The 27,222-nt window shown below is 44.3% G+C and overlaps 1 protein-coding gene across 1 annotated transcript in view; it reads right to left on the reverse strand.

Moving 5' to 3' along the window:
• grin3ba (glutamate receptor, ionotropic, N-methyl-D-aspartate 3Ba) overlaps window positions 1-27,222 on the reverse strand; it is a 103,713-nt gene that overhangs the window by 38,139 nt on the left and 38,352 nt on the right. Inside the window, exon 2 of the mRNA XM_080783615.1 lies at window positions 5,431-6,146. Coding sequence (XP_080639741.1) covers window positions 5,431-6,146 — 716 coding nt within the window. The remainder of the gene's footprint in view (window positions 1-5,430; window positions 6,147-27,222) is intronic.

Consider the following 27,222-nt stretch of genomic DNA (forward strand, 5'->3'; position numbering starts at 1 on the left):
AGGGGCGTGTGGCGACTGTTGATTGTGTCTCAGGTCACGGGTGGAAATGGCAAGTTTTCACTCCTGTCAATAGAAAAGGTTGGTAAAGTCTGTAGACCTCAGTCACCAGTGAAAAACATTCATGGCTCCTTCACCTTTCTCTCTATCTCTCTCTCTCTTTCACTCGGATACCTTTTTCTTTTATCGTTGCCAAGTTCAAAGTAAACGACGCTTACCCTTGTGTGTCTGTCTGCCTTTCCACAACTAATCCCACAAACCACGATCAGCTAAAAATGTTGTTTTGTTGTTCAGTAGCTCAAGTAAATCTATGAATATATTTCACATATTGTGAACACTGTTTTTGTCACATTTTGTGAATTCATATTGTCAGAACCTCCGGCCAGTCTTGTCTTGTCTTGTCTTGTCTTGTCTTGTCTTGTCCAAATAATAATTTAATCCTAATTCTCTGGTGGACATTATGCACTCCTCTGAGCGATCCTCTCTAGTTCTCCTTTCTTTTAGACACTTTTTTGATTGGTGCAACCACTCCAAGGAACAGCAATGTCCGTGTTCACCTACCTATGTGTTCACCTATGTGACTATGAGCACCAGTATGAGTACCAGTAGGGGCGCTGTTGTGCCAGAAACAGAGAGAGAGATAGTGCTGCACTGTTGCCTGCTAATGAGAGAGAGAGAGAGAAGGAGGGGGGGGGGAGTTGCACCACACAGGTGTGATTTTTTCTTTTCACTGAGAGAGAGAGGGAGAGAGAGAGAGAGTGTGATGGGGGGAGAGAGAGAGAGAGAGAGAATGAGCGCGTGACCGCTGCAGGTGAACCTCCTCCATTAAATATGGGGAACGTCCAGGGGAATGAAAAGACTAAATTGATAGTGAGGGTCATTAACCTCACCTCCAAGTCCGAGCTATAAGCTAAAGCCAGGCTGCGCAGTGCACACCACACACAGAATATGAATGAACGTGTCAGTGCATGTGTGTGTGTGTGGTCCTGTCGCTATACAGTACGTGTGTGTGTCCAAGAATGTGTCGTTAGACTCGTTACTCTCATGATTTACAAACGGCAACCTGCTGCTGATATGAATTTTATAGATTATTTTACGTATGCATGGATGTGCTTGTGCGCTGTCCTTTGTGTCTACGTGCATTCCTGTGTGTGTAAACACTCTTTATTGCCCACATGCATGCATGCTGTCCTCTCTGCATTCATGGGCGTAAGCCCATGAATGTCTCCTCTTTGTGTGTGTGTGTGTGTGTGTGTGTGTGTGTGTGTGTGTGTGTGTGTGTGTGTGTGTGTGTGTGTGTGTGTGTGTGTGTGTGTGTGTGTGTGTGTGTGTGTGTGTGTGTGTGTGTGTGTGTTTGTCCCTGCATGTCGCTATTCACATGATATAACGACAACCTCCTGCTGTTATCAGTTTTAAATTATTTCCTTGTGTCTGTACTTCACAAGGCCCTGATTAAAAAGGCTCTTGATTTGAAAGTCAAGCATTCTCATCCTGTTACACGCTAACTTATGTTTCATCATAGCAGCAGCTCTTATATTCTCTCACACGCACTCTCTCTCTCTATGGCTCTCTCGTCTTGTCTGCCATCATAAAGTGAAAGCGCTAGCCTCGGGCTGAAATCACTCATGCTAATAGCATGGCTGAATCATCACATGGCACAGACAGCAGATCTATCACGTCCACCACTCCACTGTTATACTACCATTTCATCTAATGGTGCCTGCCCGCAAAAAAAAGCTACCACGGGCCCACATTATATCCAGTATATCTCTTATCTCCATGGAGAGTGATCACCTGGGTACAAAGTTCCCACTTTATCCGCTGGTCCGGAATCTCTCTGGATTCACGCCCAAAGATAAGAACTTTTCAAGAGTCTGTGAGAACGTGCCGAAGTTCCAAAAACAGCTTCTGCCCTCCAGAGGCTGGGGTTCTTCAGGTTGTTTGTGCTGCATTATATATTCAGAAGCAATAAAACAACAACGCTGTGATAAAGGCAGCGAAAGGTTGTGTCCCAAGCAGACATGTCAAAGAGCAAATGGCTGGCTATTCACTCACGCACCTGGCCCCCCTGTGGTTTACACACTCCGAATAAACGTCAGCTCAACAGCCGGTGAGTGATGACTCGCTAGCAAAGTTCCCAGACGTGGCATCTCTCTTCCGCATTGCCCTTCTTGTCTTCTTAGTTTAGAGGAAAATTTACTTCTGTCTACCTGTCTGCAGAGGTGCCCCGCTCGCGTGTTGACGTCAGAGTGCCCCCTCTCCTGGGGGTCATATGTCACTCTGACTGGCAGATCTCACTTTGATAACGTCTCTGCATCTATCTTAGTCATCTAGGTCTTATTCCCTCCCTTTTCTCTTCTGATACTTATTCCACGCAAAGTAATGCCGGTTATATTCCTTGAATATCTTCCTCCCCGGATGTTTTCTGCCTCTGCGCGCCATTTCATCGGTTTCTCTTTCTCTCTCTGACACTTCATCTTCCTCTTTCTCTCTCTCTCTCTCTCGCTTTGTGCGTTGTCCTCTTTGCCCCTCTCTTTATCTCCCTTTCTTTCTTCCTGTCCTCCCTCTGACACTTTCCTCCCTCCCTCCTCCCCTTTGTCTCTCAGTGTCTCCCTCTTGGGATTTGTGATTCGGGACCATCAGAAGTGTTAGCCTCAGTGTTGGTTGGTTACTGCTGTACCGTATTTGTATGATGTCTCTGTTTCTATAAACCCGCAGGCCTTTGATGATTATGAAGAGCTAATATACGTCTTTATTCCCGACTTCCCTCTGTACCTCCCTCGCACGCTCCCCTCTCTCCCTGTAGGCTTTGAGTCTCTCGACATCTCTGTTTAGAGTAGACATCTGTTGTCTCTCTCTGTCCTTACTTACTCCACTATCGTCTCTTCCGTTTCTCTCTCTCTCTCCCTACCTGTTCTATCTCTGCCTTCCTCTCTTTCTCCCTCGCTTCCTCCCTCCTTTTTCTCCCTGCCTCCCTTCCTCTGTTTGCACTCCTTTGCATTTCCCGACATCCTCTCTCAAGACCTTGTTCCCTCCCCTTGCCCTCCCCTGGGCATTGTGCTGTTAATTGCCTCTTCCCATGTGAAAGTCTGTAATTTCCTTCAGCTCTCTTGGAGCTGTCGGGTCCGTAGAGAGATAGACATCAGGAAGCAACCTGGACCAACTGAACATTTTGCAAAGGCTTGTGAACGGTTCACTGCGTCATTATGGCGTGGTGATGAGGGACTCACCAGCTGTCAATGATGACACTACACAGTGGTGGTCTTCAGCCAGGAGTTGAGAGACATTGTCTGATTGTCATTATGGTCACGGATGAAATACATAGAGGTTGGAACAATTGTGTGTGTGCTGCCAGGTAAATTGGGTTGAAAATGAGAAGAAAAAAGAGAAAAAAGACAGGGAGAGCCATAATGATGGAGGAAAGGCAGTATAAGGAGGGAAGATAAGACGAAATGAAACGGGGAAGGAAGGAGGCAGGAATGGAAGGATGAATGGGAGTGTGTGTGTGTGTGTGTGTGTGTGCGCTGTACACTGAAAGTAAAGTGCTAAAAGCGTATAGTAGCTGCCCAAAGTGTAGCCCATGGGCTACACTTATCGAGAGTAACTCATAGTGAGCTAAAGGCTGAACATTCTGTCTCTGATCCTTTTTGTTTCTCTTTCCAAAGTTTCCCAATGATAAAAAGTTGAAAATCTGCTCGTTTTTAGCCCAAGGCATACTGGGTATAGAGGCTCTGCATGCCAGTAGCTAAACTTGGGCTGATGGAACCCAAGGGAAATTAGAATCTGGTCTTGTGGTAAGCAGTAGTTTGTGATCAGTTGCCATGATAGACAGGTATTTTATGTTTCACAATCACCACCTGCCCTAGGCCTAGCTAACTCATTGCACAAAATCTTCACTCAACACCACAACACTACACAACCTTAAAGATACATCGTTTCATTGTTAAAGAAAGAGTGTTTCACCTTTACCATGCACGTGGGGTTCCAGTATAAGGTATGTACATTATGTACTAAGAATCGTCGGGTAAGATGTACCAGACGAAGACCGCACAAGTCAATACGTTGTACTAATAAAATTCACTTTGGGAGCAGCAAGATCGTGCAGAGAAAATCATATTCTTTTCTTGTAGTATATATTTTTTTATCCTGCACCCATTGAAATTCTCATTTCCACCGTATATGGTTTAAGAGAGGTTGTGATGTATGTGGCTGTCAGTTTGTGAGACTGTGATTCTGCGTACGAGGTACCTACAGTACATGTATAAAGGGCCTTGGTGCATTTTTATGATTTAAAAGCAGGAATGCAATGTGCATGTTCTAATCTTCTTTTACATGCTGTGTGTGCAAGTGTGAATGTTTCTGTGTGCAAGCTCTCACCATCTCTGCAGCGTGTGTGTGTGTGTGGTGGTGGTGGAGGAGGAGGGTGGGGTGCGTGCATACATTATCACTGACAGTGACAGGACAATGAGGACATGAAAGTTATCGGTTGAGTCACCATGGACTGATCCAGCAGTATAACAGTATAACGGTACACCGTATGATCCTATAGTGTTCATTTATAGACCAGTGTGTCTCAAACCTTCTCATGTCAATGACCCTTCAAATTAATTATGTTGTTGGACGTCTTAAAAATATTATATTTATTATTATTATATTTAATATTTGTATTAATTTTTAATGCTATTAACAAATTAGTGACCCCCCCCCCCCTGGAACCCCTTTAAGCTCCCCCTCTCTCTTTCTCTCTCTCTCACACACACACACACGCACATGCAGTCGTGCACAAACATGCACGCACGGACACACACACACACACACACACACACGGACACACACACACACACACACACACACACGGACATACTGGTGTAGACAAAGCAATTCCAACAGAAGGCTCCAGTGGCTCTGTGTGTAAATCTGTATGCCACGAGGCCCCGCTCGCCACCTTTCAGTATGACTGAGCGGTTCAGAAAGCAAGAGGACAAGACAAGGACATCAGAGAGTGCACAGCCGAAGACCAGCAGCTCACAGCCAGAGAGCTAATGAGTCTGCAGACATTGTGGGATGTAAGCGGAGTTCTGTGCGGCCTGTCCAACTTCTGCAAACACTCGTGTTTCGCGAAGACGTGGCCTGGTGTTCAATTTGATGTCTACACTGTGGAATCCGGGAGAGTCTGCGAGTGTGCAAATGTATTCAAGTTAAATATGGATGACGTAGAAGATTTGACTGTGTACAGTATATTATGAACTAAGTGCCCAGGTCTTGTTTATTGTACACTGTGTGTATACGTGCGCTCACGCGTGTGTGTGCGTGTGCGGACTGTGCACCTGCCTGCGACTGTTTGTGTTTGTTCATTGATGTGTGTGCTTTTGTGTCCTGTATGTGTATTGACTGCCTGTATGTTTGTGCATGCATGTGCGTGTGTGTACCTACCTGGTGAGGTACTGTCCCGAGGAGGGCAGCTCATGGCTTGGTTTGTCGTAACAGTTCACCGTGTTCTGGATCAGCGCCAGGTCCGGCCTCACCATGGTCGCCGCGGTGACCGCGCGGCTAATGAGCTGCACGGCGTCCCGGATATAGAAGCTGATTGGCTTGCGTCCGACCTCCCCGTAGGCCAACAGGCCCAGGGGCCCGCCCAGGGTGTGGAGCGAGTCCGGCGACAGCGGGTATCCCATAATCCACTGCAGCGCCGGCAGCGAGGGCGCCAGGCGCTGCGCGGCGCGGAGCACCGAGGACAGGCACTCGGGGTCGGTGCCCAGCAGCAGCACCGAGGACACGGACGGAGAGGCGGAGCTCAGCAGCCGAGCCGAGAGGAGGCCGAACGCCTCCTCTTCCCTCTGCTCCTCCCGCCGCTCCTCGCTGGCCTCGCTGCCCCTCCTCCTCTTCTCCTCCTCCCGCTGCCCCTCCGTGGGGAGCGTGAGGTTAATGACGTCCCACAGCTGCCACGTGGCGCCCGCGTGCATCTGCAGGTGGGACAGCAGGCCCTCGCCCCCCTCCTCCCAGCCGGGGCAGACCACGGCCACGCCCCCCCAGGTCCGCCCACCCTCTGCCCCGTGGCGCTCCACCTGGCCCCCCCGCAGCACGGAGAGCAGCAGGCTGCTCAGGGCCGACGGAGGCACGCGGGCCGACATCTGCAGGTGGAACCGGTTCTGATGGAGGACGAGAGGAAGGGAGGGGAGAGGCAGAGGGAGGAGAGAAGAGGTGACGGAGGGAAGGGACATGGAGATTGAAAGAGGGCAAGGGAAATAGAGGGGGGATGCAAAGAAAAGGAAGATGGATAGCGGGGACGAGAAGAGGGACAGAGAGGGTAGGAGAGAGCACAGAAATGGGTAAGGGAGGAGACAAAAACAGAAAACCGAGATTAATTGATGTGGCCAAACCCCTGTATCCCACAGCTCCACTTAATGCCAGGAAATGCAACAAAAAATAACAAGAAAACCCCACACAGTTGTTAGGGAATAAAAAAATAACCACAGTTTATTCACATCATAAAACCACAAATTCACTTCCACATTGATGTGCAAAGAATTATAAGATGGGTCTCTCAGACGCATACACCAACAGAGAGACGAGTCAATGATTTGTGACTAATCTTGCCACATCACTGTGCTTGGCAAGAGAACAGTGGCGTCCATAGTTTGTCGAGAAGCCGGCTTAGCCGAGCTCCACTGCAAACACTGGCTTGTTTTATACGGATCCAAATGGATAACACTGATGTCCTTGAATACAGCTCACAGATGGACTTTACACCACACCCCCCTCCCCCCGATAAAGCACTGATTCATTTTTCATCAGCATGTGCCGTGAGCGAGGTTGAAGGACAGCCCGATGTTTGGTGAAACATGACTTGAAGTCCCGGTCATCCCTGAATGACTCCCCCTCCTATCTTCTGGTACTATGGGCCCAAGTGCTAAACTATATCAATTGGACTTCAAGCGGTGAAGTTACCGTGTGACCAAAATGGCATGGTGTGTGTGTGTGTGTGAGTCTGTTTTTTTTTGTTTTGTTTTTGCTTTTTTTTTTAATCTGTTTTGTTTGTTACCTGGCGTTTCTTTTTCCCCTCTCCCACTGTTATGTTATGTTATGTTATGTTATGTTATGTTATGTTATGTTATGTTATGTTATGCTATGTTATGTTATGTTGAAGAAAAACCCAATAAAAATAAATATAAAACACACACACACACACACACACACCACACACACATATATATATATACAGTGTGTGTATATATATATATATATATATATATATATATATACAGTATATATACGCGGCATGCACGCATGCATGGAGACTCCTGTCAAGGATAGGCTCCAGATGCGTAGGAGAAGAAACTAGATGATGGCTCCAGCGTACTGAAAGAAAAAACTCACTTCACACTGTCTGCATAACAAATAGTTTAATGAGAACAATGATTCGGTCAATTTTACTTTAAATTACTTTAAACAGTAAACCTTTTCTTGCATTTGAAGAGATTACATTGGGGCCCTACTCTGATATTCTCCTACGCACCTGTCGCCTTGTAAGTGTGCAAAACGCTTTTTAATGACACCTCACAAACGACTGGGTAAATGGTCAAATAACTAAAGAAAACTAATTAAGTCTAAACAGCGTCTAATTAGCATGGACAATTAACCAACATACAGTACATTCATACATTGTATAACTAGCACCTGTCAAAACAACATCTGGTAAGAATAAGTGATACAAGAAGTGAGTTTTCAGACTGCGGTTGAAAATATGGGATGAGTCTGCAGTCCTGCTCTGGGAGCCAGGAGGAGGGAGTTGAGTCTAGACTCTAGTACACTTGGAGCATTGGCCAGGGAGTCATAGGGAAGAAGTCTAGACTCCATAGGACACTTGGAGCATTGACCAGGGAGTCATAGAGAAGAAGTCTAGACTTGTAGGTCATCGGCAGTGTTTCGAATTGTTTGTTTGCTGCAAGCGGCTGAAGGGAAGGTGGAGACTTTAAAGGACAACTTTTTCAACCAAGGTTCATGTTTTAACTTTGTTATTAGAGAAAACAAAAGATGAGTGTTCATTTTTGTTTCATTTGTTGCTTTCTTTCGTTTGAGCGATTTTAGCTATTTATGACAGGGGATGGGGGAATTCGAACAAGTGGCTAAATATGTTTTTGGTGTTTTTTAGAACATTTTACGGAGATTTCTTTATTATTATTTACTATAGTCCTACTAGATCCCATGAAATTACATATGGCCACAAATCTATTGAATGTGAAGGGGGAGGTGACAAACTGACAATATTGAGCCAATGACACATAATATGGCACACAGTATAGTATCCCCCTTCACATTCAATAGATCCCGTGATCTTTTGTGGTCAAATGTAATTTCCTGGGGTCAAATAGGACTATATTAATGAAATGAAAAAAAAAGTAAAAGTTTGTTAAAAAAAAAGAAAAAAAACATATTTAGCCACTTGTTCGAATGCCTCGGCCCACTGTCAAAAATAGCTAAAATCGCTCAAACGAAAGAAAGCAGCAAAAAAAACATGAACAAAAATATGAACCTTGCCTGAATTTTTTTTTGCCCTTTAAGAGGGTTGAAGACCAGGTGTGCAGTGACATTCTGTAACAGTTGTAGGTGTGAGCAACTGAGCATGTACTGTATGCATACTGTATGCATGTACTGTATGCATGTACTGTATGCATACTGGTGTGTCCACACACAGCACATTTATTTTCTTTTTTTTATGACTCAATGTTTATTCCTTTGAGATGCACACACAGCAACACTATTGAAATGGAAATACTCACCCTGGGAGTTAACGGTAAACAGAGCACACCCGCTGTTAAAAGACCTTGTGTTTCTTACTGGAGCGGGGAAATCTGTCTGAACTATTGAGCGACATGGCGGAATTAAGTGTGTGCGTGTGTTTGTGTGCGTGTGTTTGTGTGCGTGTGCGTGTGTTTGTGTGTGTGTGTGTGTGTGTGTGTGTGTGGTGACTAGGTGTGCGGAGTGGGCCCAGGGTGGACGTCACAAGGGGGACTGTAGGCTCCTTGCGTTTGAAGCTGGTGGGGGGTCCAGAACAGGAACAGGAGGGGAGGAGGAGAGGAGACATGAGGGGAGGAGTGGAGTGGCAGTAACAGCAGGAGAGGTTGAGATTTGTAGAGGTATAGAGATAGGGAGGAGCAGGTATACTGTACCAACTATACAGGTCTCCTGCACCTGGCAGAATGGAGCAATGTTCAGCATATTATAGGAGTTGTGCTGCTAGCGCCTTCAATTTGTCAAACTGCGTGTCAGAGTGCTGTGGTGTTTGTCAAAATGTTGCTGGAACTCCAAGTTGAACTGTAGGAGAATTAAAGCTGGTTTGCGAATGTATTCCTGTGGAAGTGGTATTTAAAGCTATCGACAGTGTTACTGGCGTGCTTTTAAGTCCCTGCATTTCGTGCGAGGATTTTCGGATTAACTTTAAAAATATATATTATTTCTTAATCGGGATATAGAATTATAATAATTATATAATGTACAAAATAATGGTGGAGTTGCAGGTACTTGTAGACCAGAGACCTGAGAATTGAAAATTGTTGCACGCATTTCAAAATCCATTCTGAAATGGTGTAGATCTCCATTATACCACACCTCTCTACCCAGCCATTTCCTCTACAGTAACAAAAAGGGGATTTGACAATTCATAACTTTGAATTCAGCCAGACACTTGAGGAGATATAGGTCCAAATTAAATTTCCGGGCAACTTTAATCCATAATACTTTTAGGATGCCTTATTGGCTTATTGGATGTGTTTTTGCTTCTCTAGGCAATTAGATAGGACAGACGTTGCAGTGGAGAGCCAATTACTCAATTCAACAGTGAGGGTGAGCCAAACAGTAGGTCAAAATGAACCATGCAAACAGTGAATAAAGCATGCACTTCCAAAGTAAAAAAGACAGACACTGGGCAGAGACAAACACTTTGACAAACAGAGTCTGCACACTGGATCCAGCTCCAAAGTAGGCCTATTTATTTATATTACCACCAACAGTTTTGAGAATGTAAATGGTAAATTTATATATTGCCTTTATCCAAGGCGCTTTACATAGACCCTATCCTTACCTGAAAACTTTGTAAAGGAAGGAGCCAATGATTGTGAGTAGACTAGGTACCAACCTATACCAGGGTCAATGATTCTGAGTAGACTAGGTACCAACCTATACCAGGGTCAGACATACATAATAATATATACATAATAATATATGATTCTGAGTAGACTAGGTACCAACCTATACCAGGGTCAGACATACATAATAATATATCTGAGTAGACTAGGTACCAACCTATACCAGGGTCAGACATACATAATAATATATCTGAGTAGACTAGGTATACCAACCTATACCAGGGTCAGACATACATAATAATATATCGGCTGTGGAATAAAGCATCAGTTTATGCACCTGCCAAGACACCTGGGAAATCAGGTTTCCCCTTATAGGAGCCGCCAGAGGCTGGATGGCTAAACAAAACAAAGGAGAGCGCGGCGAACCTTGTCTCGTTCCACAGCCCAGCGCAAAATGCTCTGAAATGAGCCCATTGGTTTGCACTTCAGCCTCCGGGGGTTTATATAATAATAACCGAAACCAAACCCATATACAGTAATAAAAAGCCCCACTCAACCTAATCAAAAGTGTTTTCACATTGAATGAACAGTGGCTACTGGGGAGTATGGATTAACGATTACCTTGTTTAACCTGTAACTGTTTTAACAGCTAGATTTTTATTCATAAAATCATTAGGGTCTTTACCCTTTTTTAGGAAACAGAATAATCGGTGCCTTTCTTCAAAGTTGGCTCTACTACACTACTCTCTAATGCCTCTGTAATACACCTCTAATAGAGACCTAGTCAACTCTGATAAAAAGCTATAACAAACAAAAAAGTATGTTTGAAGTAAAAAGAAAAAAGAAAGGAAAGAAAGAAAAATGGCTCATTATCAAAGGGCGAACACATGTTCACCAAACATGTTTTACAGGTTATGAGAAAACAATTCTACTAGGGATGCCAGAAAACAGCAGTGTTTGTCCCCCTTAATTTAAAATATATCACTCTCAATCAATTTTTTATGGCATCCATCTGCGCTGGTTTCACACAGAGCTGTCAGCTGCTCTCTATCAGTGTTATCATCATGTCATTACTTCCACTCCACTGATTTTGATGTGTGACTTTTTGCAGCTTTGCAGGGAGAATGTGAGCCCAAGAGCTCCCGAACAGAACTGGATGAAACCATCAAAGGAAATGTATTGCGTTACTGTGAAAAACGGCAACACATGACAATTGAGAGAATCTTAATGCTACCAGCATGAGCTGTTCTACAGACATTTCCCTGCCGTGAATACAGGCGCTGCAACAAGATGCAATCTGAAAAGTTTTGGTGGAAGTAACGAGCAGTGCCCAAACAGGGGCGAGACACAAGAAGGATCGCCCATAGCACCCTGGTTACCACACGTATAAGAACTCATTTCCATTCCATTCTAGGCTGTATGTGTTATCAGCGTGACAGGAATGAGTCTTGGTCCAATCAGAGTGCTTGTTTAAAATTAGCACTCGGGCTCTTGTGTAATAATGAGAAAATCAACTACGTGGGGATGTTAAACCATTGCGGTGTGATCGGAAAGTTAAATCTCCCGGCAGGCTCTGCACACTCCAGCTGAGATGATTTGCGCGGCTCCTCGTTGCCCCCATAAGCTGACTGCTTCTGACATCCATGTCTGAAGCATGAAAATGTGTATGTTATGTGTAGCCTATGTAGTACTGTAGCCTATATGTACTGTGTGTGTGTGTGTGTGTGTGTGTGTGTGTGTGTGTGTGTGTGTGCATGATTCATGTATACAGTAAGTGTGTTGATGTTGGTATTCTGGTTCGTGTGTGAGGGCGAGGGCCTATTTAGTGGATGGATTCCCCAGGGCAAGCAGCTTGCCTCAGTATAAAATGGGGGACTTCATCCATGAGTTTGTGTGGCCATGAGATGGCCTGACCTTTGTTTCAACTTGCAGCTGCTGCAGAGTTATTGGGTCTTTGGATTTAAAATGTCATTTTTGTATCACCCCAGCAGGGCCCCCAAGTAATTTGTTGATCTCTTGAGTGTATCTTGCAATATTTTTCTTTCTTTATGACAACATAGTCTAGATAAAATGAGAGGGTGATATGTGGCCGAATGCCACAAAGGCAATTTCTCACTTTTAAACTTGAGTCATGCTACTGTAGGTGTCTTTTTTACGGTCTAAGGTGTGCAGCCACCAACCAGAACAGTTAACTACAGTTTGGCTGTACTGTAGGTGTAGTCTGCCTGCATGGGTTCAGGTCTATAATTTGTCCCAGGACTCCTTAAGTCCCGCTCCTGTATTTTATCTCATAGACAGGTCATTTTTTATTTCTTTGCACCTGCAAGTGTGTGTGTGTGTGTGTGTGTGTGTGTGTGTGTGTGTGTGTGTGTGAGAGAGATACAAAATATGAGAGTGTGTTTTTGACAAAGACAGAATATAGTGTATTTTATAGCGTTTCTTTTCCATTGTTTGTGGGTGCCTGTCTTTCTATGTGCATTATCTTTCTAGGCATGTGTGTGTGTGTGTGTGTGTGTGTGCGCGTGTGCGCGCACACGCACACTTATCTATTTCTGTTCCTAGTTAAAAACTCCATCAGTAAGCATGTGCATGAAGACTAGCATCTAAGGAAATGAGATAAGTGGAGCTTAGGAAATGTCAGCATTTTCCATGTACTCTATAAATCCATAAATCCATACCTCTCCCCACACATCTGCAAATAAGGAACCTTGAACCGACTATAAACAATCTTCTGCTTGATGCACCAGACCAGTAGTTTTCAATCTGTGGGCCAGGGCTCAAATCATTGGCAAAACACTAAGATTCTATTGATAATACTGGTATAACATTGATATGAAAATGTTAAACTTAAAATGGATTTCATTGTGATAAATATAGGAATTTAAGTACAATAACAGTATATTGACCAAAGGTGGAACACAATCGATGTATTGATCATTAACACTTTGACTGATTCGGCTGGTCAAATGGGTGGGTCGAGAACGCTTTTGAGATTCTCTAACGGGAAACCAGAACCACTGCTCCAAACCATTTAGATTAAAATAAGTATAAGCAAGAAGCATCCACAGTGTAGAATGCACCATCTGTGTATATGAATCTGAACACACACACACACACACACACACACACACACACACACACACACACACACTTTACTGTATAGTCCAAGTGCAGAAGAACAGAAAGTTTTTTTTATTCTGAAGTATACCTGGTGTCTGGTTGGCAGGTTGCCCTTTCCTAGTCCCAGAGTGTCCCTGCAAAAACCTTTTATTAGTATCTTTATCATTACTAGTAATATCCTGTAGCTGACCTGATGTGCTTCTTACTGCTGCCATTGACAACTGAATGTCCCCCACGGGATCAAGTCTGTCTGTCGGTCGCTCTGTGTCTATATATCTATCAGAAATGAACACACTGTATGTGTGTGTACACCGGAGTCCGAGCACTCTACCATAGGCCCCAGGGGAATCTGTCGGTGATGTAGAGTAGGCAAGCACTCTACCATAGGCCCCAGGGGAATCTGTCTGTGATGTAGAGTAGGCAAGCACTCTACCATTGGCCCCAGGGGGATCTGTCGGTGATGTAGAGTAGGCAAGCACAAGACAAGAGAGCCAAGACTCTTCTACGACGTGCCTTGTTCACTAAGCTCATTCCTTATTTAGGAATGAGCCCCCACAAACAAAGTCTGCCTGCATGATAGACGGGCATGCAGAAAACAGCTAAAAAGCAAAAAGGGGAGAAAGAGCACAAAAACAGCAATAGATGCAGTTTCAGGCTGTGTTCAAAGCAAAGTTGTGTGTGTGGGGGGGGGCTACACAGTTAACCCTGGTAGTATCTCCTCTCCTCTTTTCCTTTCTTTATTCCAGCTGCAGGATTTCTCTCTCTCTCTCTCTTTAAGGGTGTAGCAGCAGGGCTCATTAGAAAACACAAGCATCACAGACGTCAGACGGGGCCCCGCTACAACTTGACACTGCAGTCGTGAAGCATTTGCATGGTGTTGAGTGAGTGAGGAGAGAGAGACTACCTGTTCTGATTTCTCATGGAGATCAAACAGTAGGGTGGAACCTCTGCGTGAACTTACCCCCCCCCCCCCCCCCCCCCACACCAACCTCATCCTCTGTCCGAAAAAGAGAAAGGCAACAAAGCCCGGGGTCAGTGTGATTCTCCAACACGGCTCCAAACACTTCACTGAACACATTAATATTTCACCGGGTAATGGATGCACACGGAGAAGAGAGAAAGAGAGAGGGAATGAGAGAGAGATGTTGAAAGAAATAGGTAAAAAGGAAGAGAAGAGAGAGAAGATGAAAAAGGTGGAAGAGACGGAGAGAGATACAGTAGGGTAGGGTGGTGTTTAGAGAGTAAGATGGATAGGTCTGGGTGGTTTAATGTTTGTGTTTTGGGGAGAGGAAGAGAGGAAAGCAACCACCATTGAGCGATGTCATGCAGAGAGAACCAGATTGACAGGTGCTTGATGGTGTGTGCCCGACTGAATGTTCGTTTCAGAGAGAGAGAGAGAGAGAGAGAGAGAGAAAGGGAAAGATTTTCTTGGCAGGGTGCGAGTCTGACTCCTGAACATGTGGCTGCTTTCCGAGATGAAAACCAGAACATATTAGCTGAGCTCTAACCTGAATGAAAAAACATGTCACCGCAGAGGAGCGCACACACACGGGCCAGCAGGGGCGCGATAATCCAACTTCGATCGGATACAAGCCCTATGTGGCACGGAACTGATTTTCTGTCACAGGATAAAACGAGAACAACTACCATACTCTCTGCATTGGCTCATACATAATGAACAAAATGCTGTTGAAAGTAAAAAGGAATGTAATGAACGTAATTTATCTCGACTGTTTTTTCTCACAGTCCAAATAAACCGCACTTGATTGAATAAGGCCAACTAGTCAATTTGCATAGCTAATTAAAGCTTCTGCTTCTCCGCTAACTGGCTGGCTGGTGGGCTATCCAAGCAGTAGCCATGCTTGCAGTTGTGTATAATTATATGCAAATAGCACTGTTTAATTTTCGCCTAATTTGCCTGCATCTCCCGGTGCTAAGTATAATACAGGGGACTTAATCTCAGCCAACCGTGGTGCTGTGGGATTGGAGCCAAGAGCAATGCAGGAATACACACACATGCACAGGCGCAGCCACACAAACACACAAATGCACCAAATTGTGAGTATCCACACAGAGACATGCACACTAGGCAGTAGTCGTGAAATTACATTTACGTGGTCACACATGCATGAAATGCATGTCACACGCATGGGCTTGTGCACGCACAGGCACACACACACAAATGCAGCGAATACAGCTGTGGTGGTAATCAACCACTTAGCCCAGTAAATAACTATGGTTATCTAAGCATAGCAGCCTGTGGGCACGGAGAAACGAAGGCCATAAGTGCCATCGATACAGTACCACCGCCAGGACTAGCTAAATCTTATTTGGGGCGTAACAGTGGATGGAGATGTTGCAGTGTTCAGATTATAGCAAATGAAGTCGTCAGCAGTTCCAAAATAAGTACGGTATGTACAGTAACACTTTTAATAATGCACGGCAGAGGGAAACGGATGCATTTCAGCCCTCGGCTTTCCTCAGCTTTGCTGAGACCAATGTGGGTGTGACCCCTATTAAAAACGTTGGGCGAGAAAATTATTACTACCGAAGAATTTTAAATGCATGTTTATCCAAGATTTGTGAAGAAGATCACTTGTTTCTTGCATTTCGCTTTCAAAATCTAAACATTGTCATAGTTTGACAGACTTCCAGAAAAAGGGTCTTCCTACCACACATATAGTAGACTATACACTTGCTACTGTACAGCAGTGAGAAATGTCCTTGTGGGTTTTGCTATGTGGGCAAGACAAAAAGGGAATTGAGAATTAGGATCACTGAGCAAGAGTAGCATCTGAAATAAGGTTGAGAGGTCTGCTGTAGCCAGACTCTTTAATTCCACTGGCAATGGAATTTGTATGCAATGGTTCATGGGTCACGTACACCATGAACACACACACATGTACAATGCGCATACCGCATACTCACAGATTCACACACACGCGCGTGCCCACGTATGTACCCACATGTACGTGCATTCGCACATGTATGTGCATTCGCACATGTACGTGCATTCGCGAGTGTGTTTGTCTGTCGGCTGTTAATCTTGCATAGGCCTGCTGCTACTGGGCCAATTAGTGCCATCATACAATTGGTGCATGCTGCCAATTCCTGATTATTTTTCAAATCAGTCAATGACAACTATGTAATTTTTCTGAAATAATAATTGCAGAGCCATTATCCCTCCAGTTACAAATCAATTGGAAGCATGGGGTCGCCAGCATAAGCAAAGGCTTGAGACAGACAACTCTTGAAAGTTGCGTCATAAAAATATATTTTCCGGCAAATCTCTTAAGTCAGATAAACATTGTCCTTGTGGAGGAGTTTTGTTCTTATTGGTCCAGATGATAAAGATGGGTACGCCCACTGTCACATGGCATTAACAAACAGACTTTGCAGTTTAGAGAGAAATTTTAATGGCAGAAATCTAAGAGAATAGTGGAAGTACAGTACTGTAGGTAGATTGTGTATGATGAGAGAGACACATTGACGATGTCTGTAATCACACTCACTTTGAGAACCACAAAAATAATATGGATGCAATACTATACTGTGTGTATGATTGAATTTGTGTTTATCCAAAATGTGAATGAAGGACACAATATATAAAACAAAATAAATAAATATAGGAATCGTTAAAGAGAACCGTTAAGGAATCGGACCGTTAAGAGGGAATCGTTTAGGGAACTGGAATTGTTAAAAATCCTAAAGGATTTTCCCATACAACCCTAACTAGAAAGTGAGTCTATTAAAGTTAAGGACCATGCTAGTTAGCTGTTGCTAGGGGGTGGTGGTGTTGGTGGTGGTCATAAAGAAAAGTGAGCTATCGTGATGTGGCCATAAATGTCCCACTCCCAGTTTATCCTCTATCTCTCTCTCTCTCCCAGGCTTTATGAGGACCACAGGAAAATGGGAGAAAGAGAGAGTGAGAAATTGCTTCAAAGCAACCATAACGAGGTGGATGTAGTGTAGTGTGTGTGTGTGTGTGTGTGTGTGTGTGTGTGTGTGTGTGTGTGTGTGTGTCTCTCTCTCTCAGTGAGTACATGCATTTACAAATCATTTGAAGGAATATTGTTCTCAGTGTGGTTCCAAATTAATTTGATTGATCAGGCAGTGGAGCACATCAGATTCCCCCCCCCAGAGCCTGAAGAACCACTGTAGAACACCACACACACACACACACACACACACACACACACACACACACACACACACACACACACACACACACACACACACACACACACACACACACACACACACACGATTACTTTAACTAGCCCAGAGTGCTCTGGGCTTTGGATATTACCCATGCAGGAGTTTCAACAACATGATATTAAGTCACTTAGTTTAGTCAAATGATGATCCGGAGGGAAATGCTCCCCACTAGTATAACACAGAAGCACATTGGGATATGCAAATCCAAAAGCAATGCTGAGCAAACATGGTGCGACATGGGGCCCTTCCATGCACACGCTAGCCTCCGGTTCGGCATACGTTTTCTTTTGTGAGCCTCCGCGGACCTGAGGAAAGCATTCTTATGCCATCAATAATAATCAGATAGAGAACGGCCGGAACAACAACAGCCTGAGGAGGGCGAGAGGGAGAGAGAAAGTATCAGAGAGAGAGAGAGAGAGAGGAAGAGACTGATTGTGCTACAGTACTGTGGAATGGCCAGTCAGGTCTCTAGTCAGCCGATTGTTAGTTGCTGAGAGCACTGGTACCATGTGAGGGCCTGTCATCTCACTGTGCTGCATAGGCTGCTCTTTTGTCAGGAGCATCCTTTGATCCTCTCCACTCCTCTCTCTGCAGAGATACAAGCTCGCAGCAGAAGTGCTGAATGGAATCATGTATCGCAATCCCTCGCTCCCTTCCACCCCCCCCTCCCCCCAGCATACACACCACACACCAACAAGCGAAAAAACCCAGAAAAATCCCCTTTCTCCGTTATTTACGCCCGTAATAGCTGTTGTTATTTATTAAAGAGAAGAATTATCGTGCCTGCTTGCTTTCTATAAACAATGCTGCTTTCTCTACCAGGGAGAATAATGTTGTGTTATTGGCGCAGGCCGCATGCTGTGCGAGGCATTAGTGTGTGTGTGTGTGTGTGTGTGTGTGTGTGTGTGTGTGTGTGTGTGTGTGTGAGAGAGAGAGTGAGTGAACATGATGGTGATTGATTCCCGCGTGGAACACTGGAGAGAGAGAAGGGGGGAACAGAGGAGGAGGGCTAATCTGAGTTATGATTGCAACTGTAATCGCATTTTCTCCTCTGACTCATCACCGGCTCTTGTCTCTCCCCCTTCCACAGTATAGCGCAGCGCATTCTCCGCGTTCTCCGTTACATCGCACATCTGTCAGCAGGCTAACGCATCGACCCACATGATGACAGTCAGAAACCTCGCACACGACCGATGCTTCCTCTAACTTAACTACTGTGCCGTTTCTCCAGGCGATTATTGTGCCATTCCCGTCCCCTGAAGGCGTCGCACTATCTATAGTGTCTCCCTCGCTTACACCAACCTGCTGGAGGTGCAATCAAACACTGCCAAAAGAAGGTGTCTGGGTATTTTCCCAAGCCGGGCACAGGGCCTGTCCTGGGCTAGAAAATGCTTGCAGGGGGCATGATTCAAGCAGTGGGTCGCCCGGACCAACAAGTCACCAACATTACTCAGTCGCTGCCAAGCATTCATGTTCTCTTGTTTACACATACCAAGCACTGTGATGTCATTAACAGTCGTCCCACCGGGGGTGTCCGAGGAAACAAGAAAAACATTCGAAGGGACATTTATTCACAACACCCTGAGATTCCCAAATCACCTCACACACCTGTAATGAGGTGTCTATAGAGCTTAGGGCATGTGGTGCATGTCTGTGAATGTGTGATATTGAATATACTCGGGCTTGTTGTGTGTGTGTGTGTGTGTGTGTGTTTGTGTGTGTGTGTGTGTGTGTGTGTGTAGGCATGCATGCAATTGTGTCTGAGCAACCATCTAATGGAAGAATTCCTCTGTGGTGGTACTGTTTAATACGAAAACCCAAGAGTGAAATAATACCCCAAGAGTGATGGAAGTCATTGTGTGTGTGTGTGTGTGTGTGTGTGTGTGTGTGTGTGTGTGTGTGTGTGTGTGTGTGTGTGTGTGTGTGTGTGTGTGTGTGTGTGTGTGTGTGTGTGTGTGTGTGTGTGTGTGTGTGTGTGTGTGTGTGGTTATGGATGAATGGGGCTGGCAGTGAGTCAGACCTGCCTAGATTCATCTGAGATAGAAATCTCGAAGACATTTATAGAATATAGAAATGAACACTTTCATTCCCCAAATGGGATGTCTGACTGTTGAAAGAGGAAATTGATCGCCAATCTCTTATAAAACGATTGTTAGGTTGAAGGTACCGCACATTATCGGGTTGCTATTAAAGTTACGAGCCAGTTTAAGGGTCTTGCTTGTGAAACGGCCCTATGTTTGAGGGTAGACTGGGATTTGAACTCAAATAGATTGAACTTCAGGGTTGGTCTAGTCTTTTCCCAAGTGTGTGTCTAAGCAACCAGTCAATCGAAGAATTCGAAGGGGGTCCTGTTGAATACAAAAACTTTGACCAGACTTCTCAAGAGTGAAAATAATACACCAAGAGTGATGGAAGTCATTTCGGGACGTGTGTGTGTGTGTGGAGGGAGTGGGGGTGGGGGTTATGGATGAATGGGGCTGCATGGCAGTGAGTAAATGACCTGCCTTGATTCAGCCTATCAGCAGAGTTCTCCTCCCAGAGTCCCTCATATCCTCGTCATCCATCTCTATAAGAGGCTGATGACGGAGAGATGGAGAGAGAAAAGAGAGAGAGCAGTTGGTAAAGAGGGGGTGTGGGAGGAAGGAAGGAAGTGAGAGAGAGGCGAGATGGAGAAGAGATAAAGGGAAGGATGAAGGGAGAGAGCGCTGAAGAAAGAGAACGCATGAAAAGGAAGGAGTGAGAGAAAGTCACCGACAGAGATTGATGGGACAGAGTGACCAAGAATACACAGAATTGGGGAGCAGATGATGGATCAAGAGAGAGTAGCAGCGGGTAATTAGAAAAAGTGAGAACATTTTGGGTGGTAGAGAGAGAGAGAGAGAGAGAGAGAGAGAGAGAGAGAGAGAGAGAGGCAAAAACAGAAAGGATAAGAATGGCCATTAGATTCTCCTCTGTGGTAATAACAAACTAGAAGTCCCTTTGTGTTCTAATAGATTGAAGGGCCATTTGTTGTAACGAGATCCGGGAGGGTAGATGAGGCTTTTACAACTTCAGCCCGGTAAAAGTACACAAGTCCAGTTTGGACTCTCTGCCTCATCAGATATGTACGACCACAACTACCCTTGGAAACCATTTTGTAGACAAATGTATTGAATATTGAATAGTTCCATTTCCAAAATGGGATGTCCGACATTTGAAAAAGGAAATTGATTGCCAACCTCTTATAAAATGATTGTTAGCTTGAAGGTACAATGAGTACATCACATTATTGGGTTGCTATTAAGGTCTTTGCAACATACAATCACATGCAATTTTCTTTTCCTTTTTTAAATCAACATTTTCAGTTTTACCTGCATGGAAATGAATACTGCTATTTAGTTTACTTTCACCATAAAACACGTACGCAAGAATAATTGCAGCTAAATATAAAGCAGTGGTTTTCAAACTTTTCCATGTCAAATACCCCCACATTGAAACTCATTAGCCTGCCGACCCCCATTAGAAAATATATGCCAAGGAAGCCCATAAAAGAACATTCTTACGGCTCTAACAGTGATTTTCAACCATTTTCATTTGAAGGACCCCAGATTTGACCTGAATTAGGTTACAATCCCTTATTTAATGACATTTCTATCTCTGGGAGCCCAATGTATATTGTAAAAGCAAAGTTAATTTAACTCTGAGAGTGTACGGGTCCATTTGGTTCCGGCTGAATTATTTGTTTTAATTAGGTGTTCCATCATGCTGGTTTGAAGCACGGCTAGAAGGCTGTTTCAACCAATCAGATTGCTTCCTTGTATAATAATGTTGTATAATTGATATTAGCCCACAGAGTTGTGTGGCACGGGACCGTGTATTCCAGTTCTCTTTGACGATGACATTGAGAAGTAAATCAGTGATTTGCCTTCTTCTCTGGTCTGATAGAGGCTTTTTGGCATAGCTGCTCATGGACGTCTGCACAGGTGATGTGATGATGTATGATGATACTGTATTAACTGTAAGAGCGCCCCTCACTTCACAGTTATAACGTGATTTTGCAGTCAATAATTTGGCTTGACATGAAACACAAACTGGGTTCCTGAAATGTATAGATAGATGTCCAAGGAAAATGTGATTTTCCAGGCAGTCAGATGTGCATTCTGGGCACATGGTGATTTCACATGCACTTGAAGTTGACACCAGTGGAACATATCAATTTAGTTATTTTGCATAATCTGTATACAAGTGCAATGTATAGTAATATGTACTATACTGTTTAGTAATATTACTGTATAGTGTTTACATCTCTCCAGCTGCATCTGTCTCTCAAATGTTATGCCTCCTATCGCTTTCCTCACTCCTCCAGCTGTGTGACATCAAAATTGATTGAGTTCCGGCATCTTGAAGGTCGTTCTAATTCATGCTTGTCGAGTAGAGCTTGCGGACCAAATGGTGGATCCTTTGCAGACGTTTTGTCAGAACAGATGACATAGGAATTTAAATATGTTTGTTATTATAGATACCGCAGCTGGATGTCTCCTTGGGCTACATATATTAGCCTCGCGTAGCCAGCCTCCATCTGCCTTTGCAATGCATATTGCCCCAAGCAGATTAAGTCTGGCCCCTCTCTCTCAATTGTGGAAGGACTTCACGGCCGAAATGGTGAGGGCCAACCAGATTAGTCTGGAACCAGGCTATACCCAATATTCAAATATGGGGCGGGACATTGCAAAAAAACCATCTAACACTGAGAGATACGAGACTAATATCCACACAGTGATATTAGGTGACATTCACACCAGAGAGCTTTGCTGCGATTAAAACGAATCCTGCTGCGCATTTTCAGAAAGTGCACTATGTTTGGCAGGTGTGAAGGCTCATTTGAATCCTAATGCGTATCAAAGAACCACATTCTAACTCCGAGCAAAAATGGGGGTTTCAATTCGCTTCCAATCGCACTTGATTATGATTCGAATGCAATCCGCAGTAAATAAAGGAAATGAAGCAAACAACGTGGCGGGTGAGGAGCTGAACACAGTTGGAGATGGAGAAGGCATATTTTACGCAGCACAAAGATGTCATCTCGATAAATTTGTAAACATTTTGCGCTGCTGTCTGTTATATCAGTGCGCTCAGCGCTGTGCCTCCATGCCCAAAAGAACAGTGCGTGGCTGCATGCATATAGTGAGAGAGAGAAGGGGGTTCCAGTCTCAGACGGCACGATACATGCACGCTAATATAATTTTATCACCATAGATTTCACTGTGTAGGCTAGTTTATGAATGGAACACATTGATAAAGGTCCCCCCTGCTGCGTTTCCAATTGCTGCAGTTTGTGAAGGCAAACCGCAGCAAATTAAATATGCAAGAATCCCAACGTCTCCGCCCATTCGCATCAAGTCTACCGAAGTATTAGGTGGGAATGTGACCTTAGTATCGCTACGTGAGGCTATATATAGAGGATCTAAACGCTATGCTCTCCAGGAGATGAGATCCAAAACTGAGGGCACTGGTGCACTACAAAAGGATGATACAGTAATGATCCAACAAGACGTATATGTGCTCATATATTAATAATATACGCGTTTATATTAAATATAAATGTAATTGTATCAGTTTGCTGACACCACATTTTGGTGTCCGCAAACTGATACAATTACAGACAGTGAAAGTGTTCCAATTAACTGGAAGAGAGATTTCTGGATATCTCTGGAAAACAGCAGTAAAGTCATTGAAGCAGTTCATTCATGGTTGTTCTTATTAATTGTTGCTCAAGTTTCACATCCTACAGTAGGATTGTATTTCTTTAAAAGTACTCCCCCTCTCTATTCTTTTTTTTCACCCACATTACAGTATAAACATTTCAACATTTGAATAAGCTATAATTACAAATTCAATAATGGTTTGATTGATCTTTACTTCCAGTCCTTGTAGTTGTAGCACTTTGTTGTGCATGGGTGGATGATTGGCTCTATATGGGAGATTGCATGTCAAACAGTTCAATTAATGGATATGCCTATTTCATTTTATTTTCACATCTGTAAATAACTTTAAAGAAATTGGCCCAATACATCACAACGCATTATCTGAGCAAAACAAGAAAACATTACAGAACCAAGTTCCAAGCCGGTGACAGCTGACCATGCTGTAAGTAATCAAAATGATGCTTCAGTGAGCAACGATGCCTCATGTGACAAATCAATTCCTCCTATCCTCTTACCCTCATATTCACATCTCTCCCCCACATCGTTAAGTGGGAGCGGCTATAGGGACGTGAGGATGAGAAACATCATAACTACCCCCCACGGTATTTGCCATTGGGCTGTGGCCCAGGGGCCCTTGGCTCTCAGGGGCCCTTCGGGGAAACTGGATCATGCAGTACTGGGTTTGAGGCCCAGACAAGGGCTCCTGCAGGGCCCCTTCATTGGCCGTTGATTGTGTTACATTTATGTCAAAAAGATGATAAAAAAGGGGCACGTTGGCGCAGTCGGTAGCGCTGTCGCCTCACAGCAAAAGGTCTTGGGTTCCGTTCCCGCTGGGGACACTGTACGGGCATGTTCTGTGAGATCACGTCTAGTCACATCTAGACACGCTATATATGGTCATAAACCCTGGCCATGGCCATGAACCCTTGTCTATACCTGTTTGCATTTCTTGGTCAAAGTTGATCCCATGCCAAAGCGACAGCACTGTTCTGACATTCCAGGAGCTGACCTGTTCTGACATTCCATATCTTGATCTGACTTCATCACCACCTGTACACTCAAGACACGCTCCATATATGGCCAGTGAACACAACCTCGCCCCAAAGGGCGAGGTCGCTTCTTGCCCTGGTATTTTGGTTATATTATTTGGGGTAGCTAAGTTAGGGTTATATTGTTTAGTTCATTTGAGTTATTTCATAACAACTAACCCACCCTGAAGAAAATCATAAAACCCCATTTTATGGCTGACTTTCTGGTTGCTGGTAATTCTTTGGGAGATAAGGAGAGAGGGGTTCCATATTTTCATGTTACACCTCGTATCGGTTCCCCAAGGCTGGGGCCATAACACCACTTATCCAACATGCCCTCAGGCATTCCCTATTTCCCCCATCAGATGAATTCCCCACCCATCACAGATCACACCTGTTCCCAACTTCCCCACCTCCTTCCCAAGCCTCACTATACTTATAGTACTTACTGTATATCAGCTCACTTCATCTGTTACCTGTCAGATTGTCAATGTTGCTGTGCGAGTATCTAGCCTCTGGGTTCATATTCTTGTTTACATGAGGCCCATCCCAGCCCCTGTATTTGACTACAAGCACTATTTTCAGTGAAGACATTGTGTGTGTGTGTGTGTGTGTGTGTGTGTGTGTGTGTGTGTGTGTGTGTGTGTGTGTGTGTGTGTGTGTGTGTGTGTGTGTGTGTGTGTGTGTGTGTGTGTGTGTGTGTGTGTGTGTGTGTGTGTGTGTGTGTGCTTTACGCCACAACAGAATAGTTGATCTCATAACAAAGGACATATCTAAACATTTTGCACTGTCTGTGAGAATGTACAAATATGTGTCACACCTTCCATGTTTCAACTCTGTACTGAAAATCCTGAATTTTTTGCACATCTCTCTGCCAACACACCTGATGTTGTTGTGGTCAATGAAGAGAACAGGTCAGTTTTCATTCTTGAAGTGGCCTGCACACTTGATTCTAGCTTAGCTTTATGACCAAAGTCCTTAAATACCAGCCGCTCCTCCACTCCATCATAGAGCTAGGCTAGGTGCAATCTACTTTATTTATCTTCGGCAGCCTGGCTAGGACACGTACACAGTTTGGTTATGAGAGGCTTCCAACAACTTGGGATGCCAAAAAAGCAGCTAAATGGCTTGCGAAATTCTGTGCAATCTCTTCCACTATCAGTAGCCGCCAAATGGCGAAGACGCTGTTACTTGTACCCTTGAAGGGTGTTTGTCCGGGATTTGCTGATTGCACTCTGTACAGCACCTTGCAAATATTTGTGTCCTTGTATTGTATCTCTTATGTGGACATACATGAATAATTAAAGTGTGTGTGTGTGTGTGTGTGTGTGTGTGTGTGTGTGTGTGTGTTTGTGTGTGACGCGATAAAATCTGAAGGAGTAATATTAGAAAATGTGTTTTACATATGTCGACCTCCTGGTGGCGCTATAAAGAGCAGAAGTGAAATTACCAGGCAAAGGTTTTTCCTTGGCCTCTAGGGAGTGTGCATACAAAGTTTTACACAGATCCGTGCAGTTAAAGGTGAAAACACTAATCGGCTAGTTAACGCCACCATGAGGCTGAGTTGAAAATGTTCCAGTGGTATTTCTTCCTCGGCCTAGTGGGAATGTGCATGCACAATTTCACGGAAATCACACGATGTGTTCATGTTTTGCGGCCTTTTTATTTGAAACTGAGCACTCTTGCAAATTTTGGATGCCAATCAGGCCAATCAGGATGGAGTCTGAACATTTTGAAAGACCCGTTTCATTGAACCTGTAAGTGTACTGTCCAAACAATTGTTTTGCACAAAGCGGCCTCCTGGTGGTGCTATAAGAGGCCAATGTGAAAACCTTGGGGCAGAGGTTCAGCTGTGGCATTCAGGGGGTGTGCAGAGTATGGCTGCGATCAAGCCAACGGTGCCGGAGATTAGCTGTCCACAGACAGACGGACACAGGGACACACGGACGGACACACACACACACACACACACACACACACACTCAAACAAACAAACACACGGACGGAGTGCAAAACAGAATCTCTCCCCATGCCTTCGGCCTGGACAATAAGTAATGGTTTACAAAGTTGTACATTGTATGTTCTAGTTATCTGAGAACAGTACGAGCCTCTTTATTCATTTATGTTCCGTCTCTGGAACGCGGTCTGACTGCCTGCTCACCTAGCCTTGATTTTTTTATTTCTAGAAACCTGGAAAAGCAAATTATTTGTTTATCTTGCCAGTGTTGGACTGTTGTCCTGGTTTTGGCCTGCCTCACCATTACATACGTTTGTACCTTCTGTTTTTTGGTTCCTTCCCCTAGCATCCACAATAATTAAATTGTTTATAGCCTCAGCTGCAGCACTATTACTAGATGCTCCTATAAGATGGCTGCCAGCTTAACATCTTTTTGAGATTTTCTTATTTTCAGTGAAGGATTCTATTTTTTAGCACCACCCTTCACATTCAACCCCCTGCTTCGCATTCAGACACATTGGCAACTGGGAACTAACTTCCCAGTAAAACAACATAATTCTACAGCTGGAGACTGAGCCCTGTAACTAGAGCCCGACCGATGGGTCCCATCCTCATTTAGTGAATCATTGTGACCTTGTAGATCTGTAAAAGTTTTGCCTATAATGACATGCCCAAAATGGGGACACACACCGGGTTGAAAGTGGTGAAAAATTGTCATTGCCTGCCCACCACCGCAGAGATTGTGGTTTGGAATCCACCGTGGTGTATCGGGATATATCAGCTGCATTATTGCTAATACCGATCGTCGTAAAATAATGGCCAATTTATCGGCCAAACCAAGAGCCCACAAGGGCATGCTGGTGAGGAAATCATCGTTCATGCACATTCTCAGCACGGATTTGAAACGGCCAGAACCAATGTCACAATAGTAGTCACATTCCCTTCTAGAACATTTCATTCGTCTCTGCGTTTGTATTTCCACCTGATGAATTGCACACCACCTTGCAATCACGCACATTCCACAGAATGCATTATTCAGTGTAGCCAAATCGTATTGCATCATAGCCACCTAGATTGGCATCCTGTTGACAAACACACATTCAAAACCACCAACCAGCATCTGGGTCTCATGA

This window comes from Protomyctophum bolini (genome assembly GCF_963924005.1).
Source record: "Protomyctophum bolini genome assembly, chromosome: 15".
NCBI classification, from domain to species: domain Eukaryota; kingdom Metazoa; phylum Chordata; class Actinopteri; order Myctophiformes; family Myctophidae; genus Protomyctophum; species Protomyctophum bolini.